This window comes from Neofelis nebulosa, chromosome 2 (genome assembly GCF_028018385.1).
Source record: "Neofelis nebulosa isolate mNeoNeb1 chromosome 2, mNeoNeb1.pri, whole genome shotgun sequence".
Taxonomy (NCBI): domain Eukaryota; kingdom Metazoa; phylum Chordata; class Mammalia; order Carnivora; family Felidae; genus Neofelis; species Neofelis nebulosa.
Window position 1 is genome coordinate 163074855 of NC_080783.1, and position 23003 is coordinate 163097857.

The 23003-nt window shown below is 36.1% G+C and overlaps 1 protein-coding gene across 3 annotated transcripts in view; it reads left to right on the top strand.

Moving 5' to 3' along the window:
- NEGR1 (neuronal growth regulator 1) overlaps positions 1 to 8693 on the top strand; it is an 847444-nt gene extending 838751 nt beyond the window's left edge. For all 3 annotated transcript variants that reach the window (XM_058716979.1, XM_058716978.1, XM_058716977.1), the window contains exon 7: positions 4780 to 8693. In XM_058716979.1, coding sequence (XP_058572962.1) covers positions 4780 to 4904 — 125 coding nt within the window. In that variant the 3' untranslated portion in view covers positions 4905 to 8693. The remainder of the gene's footprint in view (positions 1 to 4779) is intronic.
- Positions 8694 to 23003: the final 14310 nt, after the last annotated feature.

Sequence of the window (23003 nt, forward strand, 5' to 3'; positions counted from 1 at the left end):
AGAGAGAGAGAGAGAGAGAGAGAGAGAGACCGCATGAGTGGCAGGGTGGGGCAGAGAGAAAGAAGGAGACACAGAATCCAAAGCAGGTTCCAGGCTCTGAGCTGTCAGCACAGAGCCTGACACCAGGCTTGAACTCACGAGCCATGAGATCATGACCTGAGCCAAAGTGGGGCATTTAACAGACTGAGCCACCCAGGTGCCCCAAACTTTCCTCTTTTTAAAGCATATGATATTTGAACTGACTCTTCAAGCTGATTTCTAATAGTGAAGTTGTTTTCTTTAATTTCTTAACATTTTCTATAATTTCTCAAGTAGATGATTGATATTTAACATGCCAAACAAATCTAATTGGCCCCAATAATACTGAGACTCCTAACTTTAGTACCATTAGCCTGTACTCTGAATCACTCAACAAGTCACACATACACACACACACACACACACACACAAATACATAATAAATAGTTAATGGGACTAAGGTTATACAATAATGGGATACCCCAAGTAAAAGGACTATATGCCACCATTTTTAAAAGTGAGATACACTAACATGTGCATATCATTGCATTTTGTAAAAAAAAAAAACACTGTATTTGTATCTGCTCAGACTACTTACCTGCCATGACTCCTTATGGAGCCTTCCCATGTTTGTTTATTATCCTTATAAGTATGTATATCCTAATGTTCTATATGTGCCTTTTTATTTATACCTCCAACTGTAATAAAACTTTTCCTAAGAGAGGAGATTGAGTTTGCCTTTGCCTGTGTTCAATCCCTAGCACATGAAAGATGCTCAATATATACTTAAGGGGTACGAATTATGTACATGACTTAGCATTAGGTATGTAATCAAAAATTCCCTTGACTAACTTTACTCTTTGTTTTTTGGCTTACTGATTATCAATAGCTAGTCTACAGTCCATTTCCTGTAATAATTGCAGGCTAATGATGCAGCAAAAGGTTCCTCCTTTATTTTAGGACTAATAGAAGGACTAATAGGACAACTAAAGAGTACAATGGAAAAATACATACTCTGTTATAATATTTAATTTTAAATATATTATTGACATACTTTTGTCATGTCTAAGGCAGTAGGAGGCTGAGTGGAAGATAAAGGCACACTGGGGGAAAAGATAGGGTATATGGAATTAAGCAGCAAAAGGACCATCCTATCTTATTAGCTATTGTATTCCCAGTGCCCGGTACCTAATCCAATAAATTTGGGCTGAATGAATGAAAGATGATATATTGTAGATTCTCTGGCCTATAAGCAAGTGGCTTGCTTCAGAAGAGATTCCGTTTTGTAGGAGAGAACTACTCCTTTTAATTCCGGCCCATTCATTTATTAAATTGAATCATTCATTCAAAAGACATCTCTTCAGCATCTACTTTGCCACTCTCTGTACATGGAAACAAAAAGATAAATAAAACATGACCTAGGAGAGTTCACAGTCTGGTTAGAAAAATAGATATGTATGTGAATATTGACAATGTAGTATGATAGCTGTATAAAAAGGGCTATTATGGTGGCATGATGGCACAGTAAGGTAATCTGTTCAGCTGCTGGTAAAGGAGAGGGGATTCAGGAAAGATTGCTCCCAAAATGCACTTTAAAGGATGGATAAGGAGTTTTCAGGATTCTTTCTACTTTACCCCTTTGATGTACTATTTAATTTGTCATGACAATAAAAATTTTATCTTTGTTTTGTATGCTTGGCTTTTAAGATCTATTTCTTATTTATGAAATCATTTTATATGCTTTGCTTATTATTAGTCCTTTACTATAATACCGGTTTTATTGCACTTGAGATTCTTTAAAAACAACAGCAAAATAACTCTTAAACAGCTGTCATTGAGAAGGTAACAGACCAATTAAATATTTATTTATGTTTTAAAAAACAAAACACCTTTCCAGGTCTTGAACAAGAGAAAATAATTTAAGGAGTTTCATGGTTTTAAATTAGACTTCTTATATATCAAAACTTCAAAAGCTGTGTGGTCAACAATAGACTTATTTTCTTCATCATCTTCTCATTTTTTTAAAACTCACTTATGATGCAAATAGAAGCATTAAATAGTGGATTTTGCTCCATGTTTACTAAAGAGGAGTAATCTTAGACCTTGAACTTTATTCACCTGGAATCAACAATTGTACTGTCGTGAAAACTTCCCCCTGCAAAGGTCAATGCAGCTCTCATCCCCTTTTAATTTCTTAGAGATACAAACAAAACAATTTATTCTTCTTGTAATATGGAAATATAGTCACTGGTGAAAGTTCTATTAAAAACAACCTGCTGTTAATTCAAACTCATTGTGACTAAAACTGCTTCTGGATTTGAGTTATGGTTTGGGGGATGAAATAGTATATTTTTTTTTTATTACATGGTTCACTTTCTACTAGGAAACATTGCTTGAAATCCAGATTTCATTAAGAGAGGGTAGTTAAAAGTATGTTGGTGGGGTTTTTTATTATTACTATTATTTTTTTTAAAAAAATTTTTTTTTCAACATTTTTTATTTATTTTTGGGACAGAGAGAGACAGAGCATGAACGGGGGAGGGGCAGAGAGAGAGGGAGACACAGAATCGGAAACAGGCTCCAGGCTCCGAGCCATCAGCCCAGAGCCTGACGCGGGGCTCGAACTCACGGACCGCGAGATCGTGACCTGGCTGAAGTCGGACGCTTAACCGACTGCGCCACCCAGGCGCCCCCTATTACTATTATTTTTATTATGACAAATGAGGATCGGTCTAAAGCAAAGCTGAGCATGCCTACAACATTCCATTTCTGGAACACAGTATAATTCACATTCAAAGAGGCTACAGTTCTTTTGTGAAATGCAGTGAAATTCATTCAGTAGACTCCCACCATATTCTAAGCTTCAGTGACTCTCTAGGTGAAATCTCTCAGTGAGAATTCAACATGACTGTTAGCCAAGTACCACATAAGCTTCCTGAGTATGAAACTGTGATCTTTCCAATGTATAAAAGTAATCACACGATTCAACAGCTCCAAATTCTTTAAAATCTCCTTCACTATAAAAAAACTAAATTGGGCGCCTGGGTGGCATAGTTGGTTAAGTATCTGACTCTTGATCTAGGCTCAGGTCATGACCTTGCAGTTTGTGAGTTCGAGGCCCGCATCAGGCTCTGTGCTGATGGCGCAGAGGCTGCTTGGGATCTGTCTCTCCTCTCTCTTTCTCTCTCCTTCTCTCTGCCCCTTCCCCACTTGTGCATTCTCTCTCTCTCTCTCTCTCTCTCCCTCCCTCCCTCCATCCCTCCCTCCCTCCCTCCCTCAAAATAAATAAATAAACTTAAAAAAAAAACCTGTTATTTTTCTTACAGTTAAGGTTATGCTCTATCTGCCTAGAGTTCCAGTTTCAATTCCCTCTACTCCAAGCCTCAAACTTCATGGTCCAGCAAGACTAATCTACTAGAATATATGTCCTGCTCTCCCCTTTACTCATACCTTTGAATAAGTTGTTCCCTCTACCCAAATGACTGTCCCCTTTGGTAAAACTCTGTTAAATCATCCCTCCCTTGCCTGGGAAGATTTAGATACAAAATTTTCTGTGTTGCTCCAGTGTATACATGCAAATCTAATATTCCTTGGAATATATTATGATTCTTTGAATATTTTTTTTCACCTATCCCCCCAAAAAAAATTTTTACCAGCTTTTAGTACAAGTATTTGACCAATAAAAAAGATCCACAAAAAAAAAAAAATATATATATATATATATAGTATATATATATATATATATATACTATATATATATATATAGTATCATTTATATGTGAAATCTAAAAAGCTAAACTTGTAAAAACAGAGCAGAATGGTGACCAGAGGCTGGGGTAGGGGAATCGGGGATATGTTGTCTAAAGGTGCAGACTTAGAACTAGTAGATAAATGGACTCCTGGAGAACTAATGCACAGCATAGTGATTATAAACAACATTACTGTATTATAATCTTCAAAGTTGCTAAGAGACTAGATTTTAATTGTTTCCATTACAAAAGAGAAATGATAATTATGTGATATGATAGAGTTGTTAGCTGATGTGGTGGTGATCATATTGCAATTCATAAATGTATCAAATCAACACTGTTGCGCACCTTAAACTTACACAATGCCAATTATAGATCTCAATAAAAATAAATGTTAAAAATATATGCATGGGGCACCTGGATGGTTCAGTCAGTTGAGTGTCCAACTTCGGCTCAGGTCATGATCTCACAGTTTGTGAGTTTGAGCCTTGCGTCAGACTCTGTGCTGACAGCTCAGAGCCTGGAGCCTGCTTTGGATTCTGTGTCTCCCCGTCTCTTGGCTCCTCCCCTGCTCTGTCTCTCTCTGTCTCTCAATAATAAACAAATGTTAAAAAAAAATAAAAAATATATATATACGCATGAACTACATATTATCCACCAATACAAATATTTACAGTACAAAAACTGGAATAATAATGCTAGCCACTGTTTATTAAGTACTTAGCCTGTGTCCAGCCCAGTGCAATGTGCTGTATGTTCTTCATCTCCAATTCTCACGGCAGCCCTGCCAGGTGGATTATATTATTTGTCTCTTGCCCTTGAGAAAACTCAAGCTCAGAGAAGTTAGTTGCATAGGCCACACATTGTCATATAGCAGAACCAGATGTGAACTTAAGTCTATCTACTCCAATGCCAGTGCTCTCCCCAGTACACCCAGCTGCCTTTTGATTATTGTTAAGATCCTAAAAGACACAAATTAGATTTTGATTTAATCTTTTCCATTTCTTTCCAGCTCCAAGTACAGCCCAGTATGGAATTACCGGGAGCGCTGACGTTCTTTTCTCCTGCTGGTACCTTGTGTTGACACTGTCCTCTTTCACCAGCATATTCTACCTGAAGAATGCCATTCTACAATAAATTTAAAGACCCATAAAAGGCTTTTAAGGATTCTCTGAAAGTGCTGATGGCTGGATCCAATCTGGTACAGTTTGTTAAAAGCAGCGTGGGATATAATCAGCAGTGCTTACATGGGGATGATCGCCTTCTGTAGAATTGCTCATTATGTAAATACTTTAATTCTACTCTTTTTTTGATTAGCTACATTACCTTGTGAAGCAGTACACATTGTCCTTTTTTTAAGACGTGAAAGCTCTGAAATTACTTTTAGAGGATATTAATTGTGATTTCATGTTTGTAATCTACAACTTTTCAAAAGCATTCAGTCATGGTCTGCTAGGCTGCAGGCTGTAGTTTACAAAAACGAATATTGCAGTGACTATGTGATTCTTTAAGGCTGCAATACAAGCATTCATTTCCCTGTTTCAATAGGAGTCAATCCACATTGACAAAGATGCATTTTTTTCCTTTTTTGATAAAAAAGCAAATAATATTGCCTTCAGATCATTTCTTCAAAATATAACTAACACATATCTAGATTTTTCTGCTCGCATGATATTCAGGTTTCAGGAATGAGCCTTGTAATATAACTGGCTGTGCAGCTCTGCTTCTCTTCCCTGTAAGTTCAGCATGGGTGTGCCTTCATAAAATAATAATTTGCTCTTTGTCTCCACCTAATAAAAATGTTTTGCCACATCCTATAATTTGAAAGCAAAAATAAACCATAATGATAAAGTTAAACTATATCCTATCTCTAAAGAATGAAGGAGCTGTCAGACTGTAAAAATCTCTTCCCTCCTTACCAGTGGGGTGTGAGAATTTTGCCCCACCTAAACTCAGTTTTGCAGTGAAAAACAATTTCATTAACATAGTACAGGTCAATCTATTACCGTGTGAATCCTTTGGTTATAGTTGAATGTTGAATCTACTCTGGGAAATAATTCCCTTTAAAATGACAGCAAAGTCCATCCAAGGGATTGCTCAGCAATACAGCATCTTTTTCTTTCACTACTCCAAGCCAAAATCTTCAAGATGGTTGTCAGAAAGAACACAAAGTCCGATCACCTAACATGACATGAGTTGGTGAACACGCCAAAGTCATTTGGTTCTGTGGCAGGTAAGTTGGTGTGAGAGATGCGTGCTCCTGCACCCGGGCATTTCGCACATCTTCCACCTGAAAACATCACTCAGCTGAGAGTTTGGAATGCATGTTATATAAAAGAAAATGTTCCAAAATATATAATAACAAGTATTCCATGCTGGCATGCAGCAGATCAATCCCTGAAATAACTAGTTCTGCAATAAAATCTTTCTCTGTAGCAATGTCAGTTCAAAAACATAAGGTCAAAACACAAACGATGACAAAATGACCGTGCTTTATGTCTTCTTACATGATATGTGTAAGACATGATCAAATGAAGACAAGACACCCGTGATTAGAATATCTTAAGATATATTAGTTATTAAGTTATCATGAATAGTTCATTGTTTCCACCATAAAGAATGAAAACTACATTTTTTAAGGAAAATGGTGTTATTTTAAGAAGTATTATATTACAAGAGTATTTCCATGGTTTTACTCTTTACTAAAGAAAGACCATAGCCTTGAAAGCCATTTTACAAGTTTGATGAACTTACCAATTTCACTACATAGGGGGATTTCTGCAAATAGTCTCCTTTTGCAAGTCATATTAACAATTAAAAAAAAAAACTCACTAATAGTTAGATACGAGATATTTCATGGAGGTTGTACATACTTAACATACCTAATATTTTGCCCCGAAAGAAATGGCTTGAAAATCATGATTTTTTTTGAGTAAAGCTTAGCCCCAAAGTACGCCATAAATCTATTTTAATTAGAAAAATGAATCCTACATGAGGAGGCATAAATATACAGTGTTTCCACAAAATGGCAATAACATGGCATTATGCTATTAAATTTACTCACTGTAATTATTCATTACATTATTTTGACTGATGTATTAAAAACTTTTTTAACACACATGGCATTTTAATTTTGATTATTATTTATTTGCTTTATAAAAATATTCTTTGTGAAATTGGCGAGTAAACTACAATTTTTTTTTTTTTGTATTGCAGCTTTAAAGTGGCACACTCCATAAAAATCTACTTACTAGAAATAGTGGTGCTACCACAAAAGTGTTGACCATCAGTACCATTGTTTGGGAGAAAGAAACAGATCAAGAATGCATATTATACAGTGACCGCTTTCCTAGAGTTAAAAATACCTCCTCTTTGTAAGGTTTGTAGGGTAAATGTGAGGTAAATCGAGGTATAAACTATGGATGAACCAAATAATTAGTTCAAAGTGTTGTCATGATTCCGAATTTGTGGAGTCTGGTGTTTTTCCCATAGAATGTGACAGAAGTACAGTCATAGCTCAGTAGCTATATGTATTTGCCTTTATGTTAGAAGAGAATTTCTTGAGTGACATTTTAAATAGAGGAGGTATTCACTATGTTTTTCTGTATCACAGCAGCATTCCTAGTCTTTAGCCCCCTGAACAGAGTGAAACCATGAGTATTTATGAGTTCAATATTGTTCAAATAAGGCTACAGTATTTGCTTTTTTGTGTGAATGTATTGCATATAATGTTCAAGTAGATGATTTTACATTTATAGACATATGAAATGTCTGATTACTCCATTTTATCAGTCCTGACTGTACAAGATTGTTGCAATTTCAGAATAGCGGTTTTATGAAATTGATTTATCTTTTGATCTATAACAATTTTTCTAGCTATTCATTTCAGCGTTATATTTCCACAAGTTACATTTGTGGGACTCCTTTTGTTGCCCCTAAATTTTGTTTTTTTTTTTTAAGGAAAGAAAAATAAAGAGCAGTTGAGAAAAGAGACTGCAAAGAAAAGAGTGGAGGTAAGGAGAGAGGGAAGAAATAAAAGGAGGAAGGAAGGAGGAAATGAAGGAAGGAAGGGAGAAAATAAGGGAGAGAGGGAAGAAGAATATTAGGGTAGTTGACTTAATTCATTTGCATTTTTGGTTTAACTGCAAGTGCTGTAATTATGTTTTACAATGATCCCATTCGAAACATAAGTCCTGTGACACCATTAAGTTTCTATTATGCAGCAATTATATAATGAAAAGTACTGCCCAAATTATAGGATTGTGTTTTTTTGGAAACACTAAAAGATTTGAAAGAGAATGTCAAACTTAAAACCACTTTTGGGGATGTTTAAAACTTAACTGAAAAATTAATGCTTCATCATAACATTTAAGCTATATCTAGAAAGTAGACTGGAGAACTGAGAAAATTACCCAGGTAATTCAGGACAAAAAAAAAAAAAACACAGCTATATATATATATATATATATATATATATATATATATATATATATTTATACCCCAATGTGTGAACTCAGAGAAGTCTGAGAAATTTATCAAAGCCAATCATCTATATTGATCAAATTTACTGAGTAATTGTTAATTTATCCATTGTACTTAGCTTTGTGACAGCCAAAAGTTACCTATTTAATCTTTTCAATAAAAATTGTTTTTTGAAATTCAGAAATGATTTAAAAAGAGGTCAGGTTTTTAACTATTTATTTAAGTATGTGGATGTACAGTATTTCAATAGATATGAATATGAATAAATGGTATGCCTTAAGATCCTTTGAATATGTATTTACTTTAAAGACTGGAAAAAGCCCTTCCTGTCTTTTAGTAAAACATCCATATTTCATAATCTGATGTAAAATATGTTGTACTGTTTCCAATAGGTGAATATAAAGTCAGTTTATCAATTAAAATATGTATTTGACTCATTTAAAACTCTATTCGTTTAAGAGAAAAAAGGAAGAAATAATAATTTAACATACTTCTGCTATTCCCTTCTTTATTTTCTGCTGCATTCACTGTACCATAGTCACATCTTTCAGGAACTCCAAAGCAATACAGGGTGAAAACATTAGATGCTACAATTTCAAAGGGCTGCACGTATAGCCTTTCTTTCTGTTGCTGAATCCCAAAAGCTTTCGCAAGTTGAACTACATCTAGCCTAAAGAAGCAACTTTCCAGAGAGATTTTATTATTTATTATTTAGAACTTTCACCTGCCGAAATGCAGCAAAGTTAGAAACAGAGACTGCTGATAAAATCTTATTAGTTTTATAAGCCAAGAATCCCAAAACTCAAATACCTACAGGAGTCAGGCATATATAGTATAATTTCATAAACAGCCGGGTATAAAACAGGGAGTATATATTCCACCTCAAGGCATGCACATACAATTTCCTTAAAACACCTTGTTTTCCAAACAGAACACAATTTGGCTGAGAGCCCTTCGTTTGTGGCTGCTATACTATCCAAATGAGAGACATCCCAGATGAGTGACTTAAGCCCTGTTCTCCACATCCATCCAAATAAAAAGGAATCAAATAAAAAGGAACAGTATGGTAGATAAACAAAACAACAAACCATGAAAAAGATCCATGCTTGGAGTAATAAGCTCTTTTGAAATGTGGGTGTGATTGCTATTCTGGGAAAACTATATCTACCCCCCCCCCAATAAAAACACATTAATAAACATCTGATTTTCCCACTGGTTCATCACTTCTCCCTGTGTAATTTCTATCCTGCACTTAATTACATGGAAACAGAAGCATCAAGTCTCAGACCTTGAAAGGTAACATGTAAAGCATAGCTACTTTGTCTCTGAACAGGATGGGCCAAAATACTTCAAAACGACATCCAGGTATTTGGAAAATAATCACTTGCTTCAGCCTGGTAGGCAGAAATTTAAGAATTTTAAGAGGAAATTTTCTAAGAACAATTCATTCATGATAATGGAGTCTGATCCAACCACCAGAGAATCGATGTACTCTTTCTGAACTTCCCAAGAAGCATACACCGTCACGTTCACACACACTTCTAATAATTCTAAATTCACTGAAAATACTTAAGAATTGACATCTCTAGTGGAAGGAATAAAATTGGCAAATGCATCACATAAATACTTCCAGTCTTCCTGGAGAGGAAAAAGGAAAAAGATTTTTAGTTTTCTTCCTGAAATCTCCACCCACAATCATCCTAAAGTTAGCATAACTCACCCAATGCTTCAATCTAAGAAATGCACTCCATCTCAGAGACAGCTAGAATTACTAGTGGCAGCTAGAATTACTCCTGAAAGGTCACGATGATCTCTACCATGCATTTTACAATGGCAAAGCACTTTAGCAGACATTGCTACTTTGACTTTCACCATACTTTAAAATGTTATTATTGTCATGCATTGATGATGAAAACAAGATTCAGAAATCTTAAATCACTTGCTGAAGATTACACTTCTACTAAGTGGCAGATCTGAATCAAATAAGCTGTGCAACATAGTCCCAAGTTGTTTCTATTTCCATTAATTTTCTTAGGAAGAAGAAAAGGAGGTGATCATATTACTAGCTTTGTAAACAACTATATGTATATCTATATTTATAAATAAGTAACTTTGTTTATACTTTTTTTTTTCTTTAATGTCATCCCTTTATTTTCCAATGCTTCCGGTGTGTACATGATTTAAAGGCAAATCACAATTTGTATCTCATCGAAAACTTTCGGGTGTGGAACATAGAATGCAATTGCCTTTGACACATGAGCCTTTATTAACATTAGATCCATCACACCCATGGAGGATATTCCCGTAACTATATGTATCTTTTTTATGTAACATTTTGCAAAAGACATGTCAAATTTTGGATAATCCATTAAGATTGTTTCCCAGAATTCTTAGGAAAATGGAGGCCAAATATATATATACACATTTTTTAAATGTAAAATAGAATACTGATTTTAATCTTGAATGATGTTGTTTGAGCCAGTTTAGATCAAAATACTAATTATATGCACATCTGTTTGTTATGGGGCAGTACAACAAAAAGGAGATGCTAATTTTACAAATTGAACTATATATAACATAAGGAATACATTTGTATTTTGTTAGCAAAATATAAACATAATGCAAATCCTGTGGAGTTCAATCTAGTTGGGAAAAAAGCACGACTTTCGATGCACGTATAAAATGAACACATTAATTATTAATGAGTCACTGAATAAGATGTTACAACCAGATAAAAGGACAATCCAAAAAACAGACACATTTATAGATCAAGAATATTGAAATTAATATGCTAATAGAAGCAAAACTGACTTCTTCCAGAGAAAGAAAGAGTAATTCAATTCATCCAATTGAATCTTTAACCAACAGAATTTATTTACATGTCTACAGACAAGAAATATTTTGCCTTCGTATCACTTATCTACAACTTGTAAAATGCAAGTTCAAATGCAATGAAAGGTAGACTCCCACAGAATCAGAATCAGGTCATCTGGAAGGGTGTGCTGTAAATAATGCATGGGTTTCTCACTGCAACACAAATTTTTCCCTAAAATGCTGAGATGTAAAAATCTTTAAAACAGTTGAATTAAATGAATTGCTAATATTTCGAGGTTTGACAACATAATCTCCATTGTAATCACACACACACACACACACACACACACACACACACACATTATCTCTACATCTAATATCCTCTAATTGCTTATTTTCTTCCTATCCCCCAAGTCATTACCTAACAGCTTGGGACATAGAGAAGGTGAAGTAAACGATTAAACCTAACAAGAACCACCTTGGTGCAAGAATCTACCTCGTTGAACAATGAATATATTTTGGATACTGTTAAAAGTAAAGTCATTTGTCATTTGGAAGGAGAGCATTTAATTCTTGGGATAACAGGAATTTTACATCAACAACAATAAGAAAAACAAAGTAACAGTTGAGATAGCAATATTTTATCAACCAAATACAATGATAATGGTGAAAACGTTATAAGAAGCTATTGCAAGAGCTGAATGGTCTGCTTCCACTTAATGCTAATGAGCCTGCTCCTCGCACAAATTTTGATTTGGTAGAAACTACAGGAGGTAGCATGGTTCATTAGGCTTTCAAAGCTTTAAAATGTTAAAAGGGGTGGTTTTCCTCCTGCAATTCAAGTGAATTGCTAAAAGCACTGGGATGTTCCTCAGTGGAACTTTGAATTTGCTAGTTTCTTCATTAATTTTGACCTTTTTTACATTCAAAAAAGTTAACTTTACACTAAACTACAGCAGACTTCTACCTCCTGCAGTTTTGAATTGTGCTTAAACAAGTACTCCAAGCACATGGAATTTCCTGAGAAAATTTGGGGACCGTATTTTTTTAAAGGGATTTATAAAATAGTCTTTGGAGACTATAATATGCTAATAGTAAAGAGCAAGGGTTTCTTCAGTGTTCTAAAGTACCTATCAGAACTCTTACATGGTTTTCTAAACAGATGTAGAGTGTGGTTGCTTTGAACTTGACATCTCCCTACCACTCATTTGACAAGTGACCTGGCAAAAATGTGGTCAATAGCTCATATATGACATACTCCTTAAGAAATTGTTGCCAGAGATTTGAACTGCTTCAAGCTCATGTCTTTCAAAATAGTTCACACACTCACATCCACAAACACAAAATCACATAGCTATCAGTCATCTGGAAAATAAGCCTGCAAGCCAGCCATGTGGTGTTCGGGATGATTCAAAAAGAAGAAGAAATGACAACAGTGCAGCCAACAGTTTCTGTTTAAGTTTTATTTGCTAAGATTTTAGAATAAGTAACATCTTGTGTTTAATTAATCAGAAGATGGCACCTGCTTTAAATGCTGACATGGAGAAAAGCAGATTTTTTTTAAAGATTTGGAATCAAATTTATTTCTGGGGATACATCTTTCCTGTGGACAGATAGATAACTAGTTTATGCTTTGGGAAGTCTTACTGTCTAATAACTTTGAATGGTGACAAGGAGAAAGACTTTTTTTTTTTTTAATTTGGAAAAACATTTTTTTCCTAGAAATGTATATTTCTAGTTTATAGATAGACCAACTAGCATGTGTGTTCAGAAATTTCTATTCTCTCACAATTCAATGTTAACAATATATTAGAAAGATTCTATGGCTTAACATATGGCAAATGTAGGAGAGAAAATATTTCCTCTGTCAATCAAGGTTCTTCTAACTGAACCAAAAATTAAATTGACATGAGACAGATGAACAAAAGAATTAAAATTTAATTTTGGATGTACAGGGAATCCACAGAGACATGAAATTCCAAAGACAGTCAGGCAAAATGAGGCTATTTAGGTCAAACTGGACTCAGGAGAAAGGGGTGGAGGTCTGGGACTTTAAAGGGAAAGAAAGCAATTCATAGGAAGAATGGAGTTAAATGTTTGGTAAACAAATGTTTACTGGCCTTTCAGAAGCAAAGGAACTTAGACCTTGATCAAGTAAAGCCTTGCTAGGATCCTCCCAGTCAATCACACCTAGTTCATATTATAATGTAGTTATCTATGGTGGTAGCTCTCTGCCTGGAGCAAGTCCTCTATCTAAAACCTTTTAGGCATTTAGAGGGAAGGTCAAGTTTCTTCCTGAGTCTTTTGTGCCTTGATCAGTTTGCCATAATCTGCATGCCAAAGTGGCACCTCTTGAGGTGGCTAGCCCTTGGTCCCTACACAAATATATATTTTTTGTCAAGTAACACAAGAATATAAACAGTGGTCTTCATTTTCTTTTCTTTTTTTTTTTTTTCCAACGTTTTTTATTTATTTTTGGGACAGAGAGAGACAGACAGAGCATGAACGGGGGAGGGGCAGAGAGAGGGAGACACAGAATCGGAAACAGGCTCCAGGCTCCGAGCCATCAGCCCAGAGCCGGACGCGGGGCTCGAACTCACGGACCGCGAGATCATGACCTGGCTGAAGTCGGACGCTCAACCGACTGCGCCACCCAGGCGCCCCTTCATTTTCTTTTTTGAGGTATATTCTCAAGATAGTTATCACTTCAAGAAGAATCTGCCATCTGTTGATTTCGGATATTTTACAAATCAAATTTAGTTTAGACTGACAAGACAGTTACCTTTGTCAGATAACTTGAAATGTTCATTCGGCATCCATCCATTCATTCATTCACTCATAGGAAAGTGTGATTAGGCAACCTTCAAACAGCCATCTAAAAGGAATTGTCTGGGACAGTTAATCTGGATGCTTAGACGACTATAACTAAACTAGAGAAGAAGGCATCTGTTTCTTGAAGGCTTTCTCTAAGAAGTCAACCTGGTCTGGGGGCGCCTTGGTGGCAGAGTCAGTTAAGTGTCTGACTTCGGCTTAGGTATGATCTCACTCGGTTGATGAGTTCAAGCCCCACTTCAGGCTCTGTGCTAACAGCTCAGAGCCTGGAGCCTCCTTCAGATTCTGTGTCTCTTCCTCTCTCTGCCCCTCCCATGCTCATGCTCTCTCTCTGTCTCTCAATAATAAATAAACATTAAAAAAAAAAATGTTTTAAAAGAAGTCAACCTGGCCTTAAATCTGAAAAAAAGGGAGAAGGAAAAGAAGAAAGAGAGGGGAGAGGAGAGGGAGGGAGGAGGGAAGAGGGGGTGAGAGAGAGATGAGAAAGAGACAGAGAGAGAGAGAGAGACAGAGAGAGACAGAGATTAACAGGAAAAATAGTAGGAATATGTCGCCAGAGACTTCTGGTGTGTGTGTGTGTGTGTGTGTGTGTGTGTGTGTTTATTTCCTGCTACCTGGATCTACCATGAAATAGAAAAATCTCTGCAATGTGACTTCAACTTTTTCCATTTATAATTAGTAAATACAGTGATGTGAATAAAGGTTACTATTCTGTATTTTCCAAGTTGTCATTCCTCTTGTTTCTTTAAAAGTTTAATTTTTGTTCATCTAAAATTAGATTTTGAAAGTGGTATATCATGCCCTTTTCTCAAAAAAAAAAAAAATATTCCATTTCATCACATAACATAATAAAAGAGAAAACTTCCATTGCTATGTGATAGTTAACAATGAATTCTCCCAGGCAATTGCTGAAATTGCTTAGAAAGAAAAGAAAATCTGAATTTGAATAGGTCATCATTTTATGAATATGCACAATAAAATAAAGACTCAGACCATCTGTGATTGTCAGGTATAAGCTTTTGGTGATGTTTGCACACACACACACACACACACACACACACACATCCCAAAATCTTTGCGAATTTAACTCTTGATTTCAGGTTACCAGAAACATTGCAGAATGTTTTTCAGATGCAAATAAAAATGTATTTTAAGGGGTCTCAGTGTTTCCTACATCTGTGATATCAGTATATTCATATGTCATACTCTATCAGTCTTGGTTGCAAACAGCAGAAACAGACTGGCTAACTTGAGCAGAAAAGGAATTCATTGGAAGAATTGTGGGTAGCTTTCAGAATGATGGAAAATCTGGAAAACAGAATGACACCAAGACAGGAAATGTAACTGCAAATGCAGCCAATAGGCAATCAAGCACACCACTATGGTCATGCCACAGGTAAGGACACCACATCTATAGACATCTGCCACTTCTATTGGATCTCAGCTCTACTACTGCTACTGTAGGTAATATCTAACTGTTCCCATATCTGTTTCACTTGCTCAAGATCCAAAGTCCTGAGCAGTTGGCCAAACCTAAGTTTATATGCTCAAGAACTAAGCTGCCAGATGCAGGACAATCTACCCTGCCTGAGTTTTAGAAACAGCAGATAGGGTCCTTTCTTCTACTAAGATCTATTCACAGACCTTTCCAAAGAGGTAGAGCATTCAGATACTATTTAACCAAGTGAAAATTGTCCATGACACATACCTGTAAGCAGGTAAGTTTGTAAAAAGTCACACATGGAAAGTCATTATACATTTGCTGTTATGCTAATTTAGTAAAGATTCTCGGGGGTGCCTGGGTGGCTCAGTCTGTTAAGCATCCAACTTCAGCTCAGGTCATGATCTCACAGATCATGAATTCAAGCCCCGTGTCAGGCTCTATGCTGACAGCTCAGAGCCTGGAGACTGCTTTGGACTCTGTGTTTCCTTCTCTTTCTGCCCCTCCTCTGCTCATGTTCTTGTCTCTCTCTCTCTTTCAAAAATAAACATTAAAAAAAAGATTATCTATTTTAACTATAATCTGAGAAAATATTTCCATTATGCCTGCATATTTGGTGTAGGATCTTCTACATCAAAATTCTTCAGCTGCTCATTAAAACAAATATAATGAACAATTCATCAGAATTATATTTTATTTGATGTAGTCTTGAAAAGTATAGTGAAGTTGCTATAAATTCTAAAGGTGATTTTCATAAGGACTGGAATTCAATTTGGGAAGGTAGATTTTAGATAGATTAAGTAGATAGATGATAGATAGATAGATAGATAGATAAATGATAGATAAAACATGTGCAAGCAATTTCTTTGCCTAAAGTTTCCTCTTTAAAAACAACAATCAAAAGAAACAAAAAGTCTCAGTCACAAAATATTTGTCTGATGTTATTTACAACAGAATTAACATATGAATTTGAACCTATACACTTTTTTCAGTGCGTAGTTCAAGTAAGGGGTTTCTTAAAGATAGTTTGGCATCCATGACAATTATTTGTTTAAAGTGTAGAGAAGCATAAAAGATTTTATATACATATTTAATATCTTAGTCTTAATAGGCATTTTTCTTATACTCAAATTCAATGCCTCAAATAGGATCTTATGTGCGAGCAAGCTGTAAAAGAGCCCTATTAAAAATTAATATCAAAACTAATCATCCTTGGGAAAGCAGCTTCACAGAAGCACCCAGTATTCCAAATCAGATCAACTGTCTCTCTTTTAAATTGAAATTATAGTAATGTTAATTTGAGCACTCATAAACTCCAAGGACATGGAAATTTTCAAAAAGTCTGTCAACTGAATTCCAGATTTCTGTCCCACAGAAAAAAAACTTTACCTAGATTCTGTTATATATAAAAGTATTAAGTTCATCATTTGAATAATGTTATAATGAGAAAAAGAAACAATTTTGGTAATCTGAGGGGAAAAAGAAACAAAAAATATAAAAGCATAATAATTAGTTGAATGGCACATTCATGATTAATTATTTTGTAAGGCCTTTATTTCATAATAAAAGGGACAATGCACAACTACATTCCAAGAAGTAGGTGCCATTATTTCCTGAAAGTGCCAGGCTTTAGATCTTGGGAAAAGTGAATGAGGACTCTTATAGTCCTCAACACCCAATAAATTCTCCTTTTTGTATTGCCCTACATAATTTAGACTAACTTAAAATAATATTCAGTCAGCACACATTTATTGAGTGCATACTTTTACCAAAACACTGTATTTTTATATAAAGTTGAGGGACTCCCGATGTAATGGGAGAGACAAACATAGAAATAAATGATTAAACACAAATTTTGCAAATGCTGCAACACAATACTACAACACGAATTTTGCAAATACATTAATGAAATGTTCAGGAGCACAAAAACCACAGCAATGAACTGTATGAGGGAGGCAGAAAAGACTTCACAGAAAAGGTAACATTGAAGCTTGATCTCCCAACATGACAGTTTCATGCTAATTGTAAATTCCAATAAATATTTGATAAGTATGAGCTGGAGTCCTCATTTGGAGCAATGTATGTCAAAATACTGAAGTCTACTTTAATTTATGGCCACAACCTTATCACTTGTATCCATCAAATGCAAAGGGGATACTGCCTCCAACTATTTCTTTCCTCTGTTGAATCTATTCCCATCAGGTTTCTGTCCCCACGCTTTGCTATAACTGTGTCATCGATGATCTCCACATTCTAAATCCAAATATAATTTCTCAGCGCTCGTTTTACTCAACCTGGTTAATGGATATCTTGCTCCATCTTGAAACATTTTCAGTACTTGGCTTCCATGAGACCATGTTTGCTTCATTTTTCTCCTATAATTCTAGCTATTCCTTTTCAGAGCCTTTGATGGTTCCTCCTTTTCTTCTAAATACCTAAACATAAGAGTGTAGTCCTCAGACTGTTTCTTTTGTCTTGCTACACTTAATCCCGAAGTGATATCATTCAATCTCTGAGTCCTAAGCAGTGTCTATGCCGCTCCATATCTGCATCACCAGCCCAAAAGGCTGCGGTGAACTCAAGGCATATACCCAAGCACATACTCAGTAGTTCCACTTGAAATATCCAGTAAATATCCCAAGCTTAAATATGTTAAATCTGGTCTCTTCCTATTTCCCTCTAAACTAGCCCCTCCTGCTATCAGCCCCATCTCAGGAAATGGTAATTCCATTCTTTCAGGGCCAAAAGTTTTGCCTCTTCCCTTTCTCTGAGACTCCACATCTGGTCCCTCATTAAATCCTGTCAGCTCTAGCTGCAAAACATACCTAGACTGTGATGACTCCTCCCAATCATGGCCCTGGTCTGAGCCACATCATCTCCTGCCTGGATTTGTGTAATAACCTTCAGAAGGCTCACCTGGATTCTGATCTGGGCTTCTTCACTCTGTTTTCAACACTGGAGCCACAGTAATTCCATAAGATCGGCAGATCTCAATTTCTCCAGGTCACTCAGAGTGGAACCAAAATATTTTTTTTAAGTTTATTTATTTATTTTTGAGACAGAGAGAGTGCAAGTGGAGAAACGGAAGAGAAAGAGGGACAGAGGATCCTAAGCGGACTCTGAGCTGTCAGCAGAGAGCTCGATGCAGGGCTTGAACTCACAAACTGAACCATGAGATCGTGACCTGAGCTGAAGTCTGACACTTAACCAACTGAGCCAACCAGGTACCCCAGAACCAAAATTTTTGTTATGAATCATAAAGTCTTATGTCACCCAGTATCTCATGATCTTTAAGTCATCATCCCCTCCAACTCTTCCCTTGTATTTATTTGGCTTTGATCTCATTAGCCTCCTTAGGGTTCCTCACACATGTCAGGCATGCTCCCATGTCAGGTATTCACCCCTGCTCTTCCTTCTGTTTGGAATAACTTTCCTGTGTACCAACACGGGTTAGACCATACCTTCCTTTAGGCTTCCTCAAGTGACACCATTTCAGTGAAATCTTACTCTTTCTAAAATTGTAGTTTCCATCCCAATTATACGTATTCTTCTACTTCATTTTATTTTTCTCTTTAGCACTTGTCACTAGCACCGTGTAATTTACCCATTTATCTTTTCAGTGTTCTGCCTTTCCCCTCAGACTACATGCCATGATGGCAGAGATTGTCATGTTTTGAACACTACTGTGTCTCTAATATTCAGAAGCAGTGCCTGACACATCATAGATGCTCAGTAAATATTTGTTAAATAAATAAATGATCTACCACATAAGGATTCAGGATTACAAAAATCAGTACCAGCACTATTGGTTCACCTGTGTTCTGAGGAAGTTATTTAAAAAGAGTTGTGAATATGTATATTTCTTGCCAAATCAGAGGACCTTTTGAAGGGGAGCAGAAGGGGAGAAGGGGAGCAATACATCAAGGCATGGATCCTTATCCCAAAGTCTCTACTGATTTCTTTCCAGGACAGAATTCCAGCCAGAAAGTTAAGGTAGGGGCAGTTTTGAAGCTGAACCTTAATGAATGCCATCATTCTTGCAATTTCTTTTCTGTTTTCTCTAAAGACTTACCCAGTTTTAACACTGGTCAAAGACTCATTTTGTTTGTCCTAATGTTTCTAACTGGAATTATTCATTCTGCTGAAGAATTTGTTAATGTACAAATGGTCAACCTTGTGTGTAATATTGTAATTTTTGCAACCAAATATTCTATTTCTTTCCAGAAACCCATACAAAATGTCTCCATTGGAATATTAGAAAATTAACTCTATTGGCTTCCCATGCCAATAACAGCAGTGTTATTGAAAACAGAATAGTTGTTTAGTTGTTGAGATGGTAACATAATCCAAAATTTTACCATTTCAAACACAATCTCAATTGAATTCAGCAATAAACTATGCTGGATTTCTTAATCTTAAAAAATGCTATTTTCAGTGGGACTTTTAAAAGCTGTCTATTTTTACTAGTGTATATTTTTAGGCACCCTAACTTTTATGTAACAGATAAATGCTGAAATCTCAATGACTTATCTCAGTTGAGATTTATTTCTCATTTATGCACTAACCAAGTAGCAGCATGGATGAGTGGGGATATTCTCCTTGCAGATAATCAGGACCCATGTTGATGAATCCTCTGCCATCTTTAAACATAGCTTCAATAGTCAACCCAGTCATTATGTATTTAATGGCAAGGCAAAAGAAGAGAAAGAGTAGGAACATGCAAGAAATTCTTATAGGCTAGACTTAGACATGGAATATATCATATCTATATTCCATCAATTAGCACTCAGACTTCCGGCTTTAACCTAAGTCAAGAAAAGCTGGAAAATGTGTGCCAAGGAGAAAGAGGAAATGGATTTTTGTTAAATTTAGCTAGTCTCTCCTCATCTTCTCTTTTAGTCACTAAAAGTTTATATTCCTTTTCCTCCCATATACAGAACTCATTCTTCCACTCCCTCAAAGTTTTGCTCAGCCATTGCATCCAGCAAGAAGTCCAGTATCTTCTGGTCATGCAAAACCTCTCCATTAAGTCCAAATATGGCTCTTAAAAGTTGATAACCCTTGTGAATATAAAACAACATACTTCCATTCCCTACTTCCAAACCATACATAGAGCCAAGTACAAAGGTAGTGAAAAATAAGATAACCACAATAAAATCTTCCATTCAGAAAAGAAAAAAAGTGACAGTGGCAAGAATTGATGAAATTCTGCAGAGCAAATATTTTGAAGGGGCCCTACCCAGGAGAATTGGGACATTTCTTGATTAGACTCTGAGTTTAATTTTTTTTTTTTTTAACATCTCCCTTCTCTGGTTTTCTCCCCGGCCCTTCCTGCACCCTATGGGAACTTCTTTCTTGATCACTATCACCATACCTGAAGTTGCTGCGGGAGTTTAGGACTTCCTTTGTAGAAGATTTGGAAATCTAATTCCTATTTCAGTAAAAAAGCCATACTCTTAATCTGATCTTTGTCATGGACCCTTGGACCTCCAAAGCTACTTCAATTTTATTTCTTACTTTTAGAAGCACAGTGGCAGGCATCCACTTTTTCATCCCTTTCAACTCCCAAATTTCTGGACTTTCTTCATTCTTTTTGATTTCCTGAGCCAGGCCTCACAGTAGGATAACATCACTTCCATTCACAATCTGTGGGCCAGTGAAACCAGACATCAACCTGGTGGTACCACCCAACTTCAAGAAAAGCTTAGAAATGAAGTCTAGCTGTGGACATAATGCAGAAAGGAAAACCGGTTTGGTTAGTAGCTAGCCAATTTCTGTCATAACTGTTAAGTCTGAAGGATTGCTATGATTTGGGGAGTGGATTTTTGTTTTAAGATTTCAAGATAGGGGAGCACCTAGGTGGCTCAGTTCGTTAAGCGTCCTACTTCAGCTCAGGTCATGATCTCATAGTGTGTGAGTTTGAGCCCCATGTTGGGCTCTGTGCTGTCAGTTCAGAGCCTGGAGCTTGCTTTGGATTCTGTGTCTCCCTCTCTCTCTGCCCCTCCCCCACTCATGCTCTGTCTCTCAAAAAATGAATAAATGTTAAAAAATTTAAAAAAAAGATTTCAAGATAGAGATGGCAATGATGATGAGAAAGTCTCAGAACTTCTGTGAAATATATAATGGTTAGGAGAATACTATGTCCTGAGAACTCTTGCTCTAAAATTAATAACTTGATTTCCAAAAGTGAAAAATAACAAATAGTGTAATTTTGAAAAATTAAAAATTCATTCTGCCCTATTTTTTTTTTTTTGGCATAGGTGTAAAGTCCCGCCCCTTGAACATGCTTCTTGTCCATCTTTCCCACTACACTCTTAGCTCATGAAAGGCAGTTTTTGCTGTTCTAGACCGACATCAATCTTGGTAAATGTTCCAGACTCAGGGAAATAGACGAGGATATAAATAAAGTTTTATGAATTTTTAAGAAATTAACTAATAATTCATAACATCACTGGGATCAACTACGTGCCCTTAATGAGATGTTTAGGCATTCGAAGAAACATGTTTCCTGTGACAATATGAGTTTTTCTTTGTTGAAAGTCCAAAATTATTGAGTTAAATTATCTTTTTAATTTGTGTATGAATTTTTAGTGCATGAAATTTTTTTATGCAGAAATTCCAGGAACAATCTGAGGATGAAGACAGAGTCTGCAGGGTGTTGGTGTCAATTTTATGATGGTCCAAGATAGGTTTTCCCATTCAAGCACCACAGATTGCAGCTCCTAGTAACCTTTAGCTGAAAAGGTGATTCAGGACAGGGATAAAATGTGAGCTTACTGGGAGGCCCCACATACAAATAGTTTATTCCTTATGGCCGAAGATAGAGCCAGGAGCAGGAATCAAAATATTACAAGTCTGTCTCTACACTTCCTTGATGGAGCTTTCCCAGGACAAAACAACAAGTAGAAAGATTTGTTCCTATATCTTTAAAGAATAACTTAGGGAATTTCCTCATTTTAACCTGTGATTATTGTTTTAACCTCTTCATTATTTGTTTTGATATATAATAGGTGACCTAACACAATGGCTTCATTGTGAGCCACTCTCAGGGTTATCATCACCTTGTTATGGCTTGAGAGTTTGTGTCCCCCCCCAAATTCATATGCTGAAATAATGACACCCAATATAATGGTATTAAAAAGTGAGGCCTTTGGGAGGTGAAGGTCATGAGAAAGGAGCCCTTATGAATGAGATTAGTGCCCTATAACAGAGATCTCGCAGAACTGTTGGCTCTTTCAACGTGTGAGCACATAGCAAGAAGACTGCAGTCCATGAACCGGGAAGCAGCTCTAAGCCCACCTTGAATCTGTCAGCACCTTGATGCTGGACTTCTGAGCTCGAGAAATGTGGGAAATAAGTGTTCTTTGTTTAAGCTATGAGTTTATGGCAAATGCCTGCGTTAAGATACATCCACAGGAGTTAGGCTTTTGTTTGTGGATGTTTCCTCAAGGTTTTCTTCTGGAATGTAAGAGGACCCACTTTGGTATTGATGTGAAGACACAGAACTTCTCACACTTCTGCCCTCATGGGAAGCATATATTTTATTTCTCAGTTACTCAGCCAATCATATTTTCTTTTGGTTTTCTCTGAATAACAAAAGACTCAGCATTCTTCATCATATATACTTACAACTTCTACTAGAACCATTTCAGTAAATTTCCGTCACC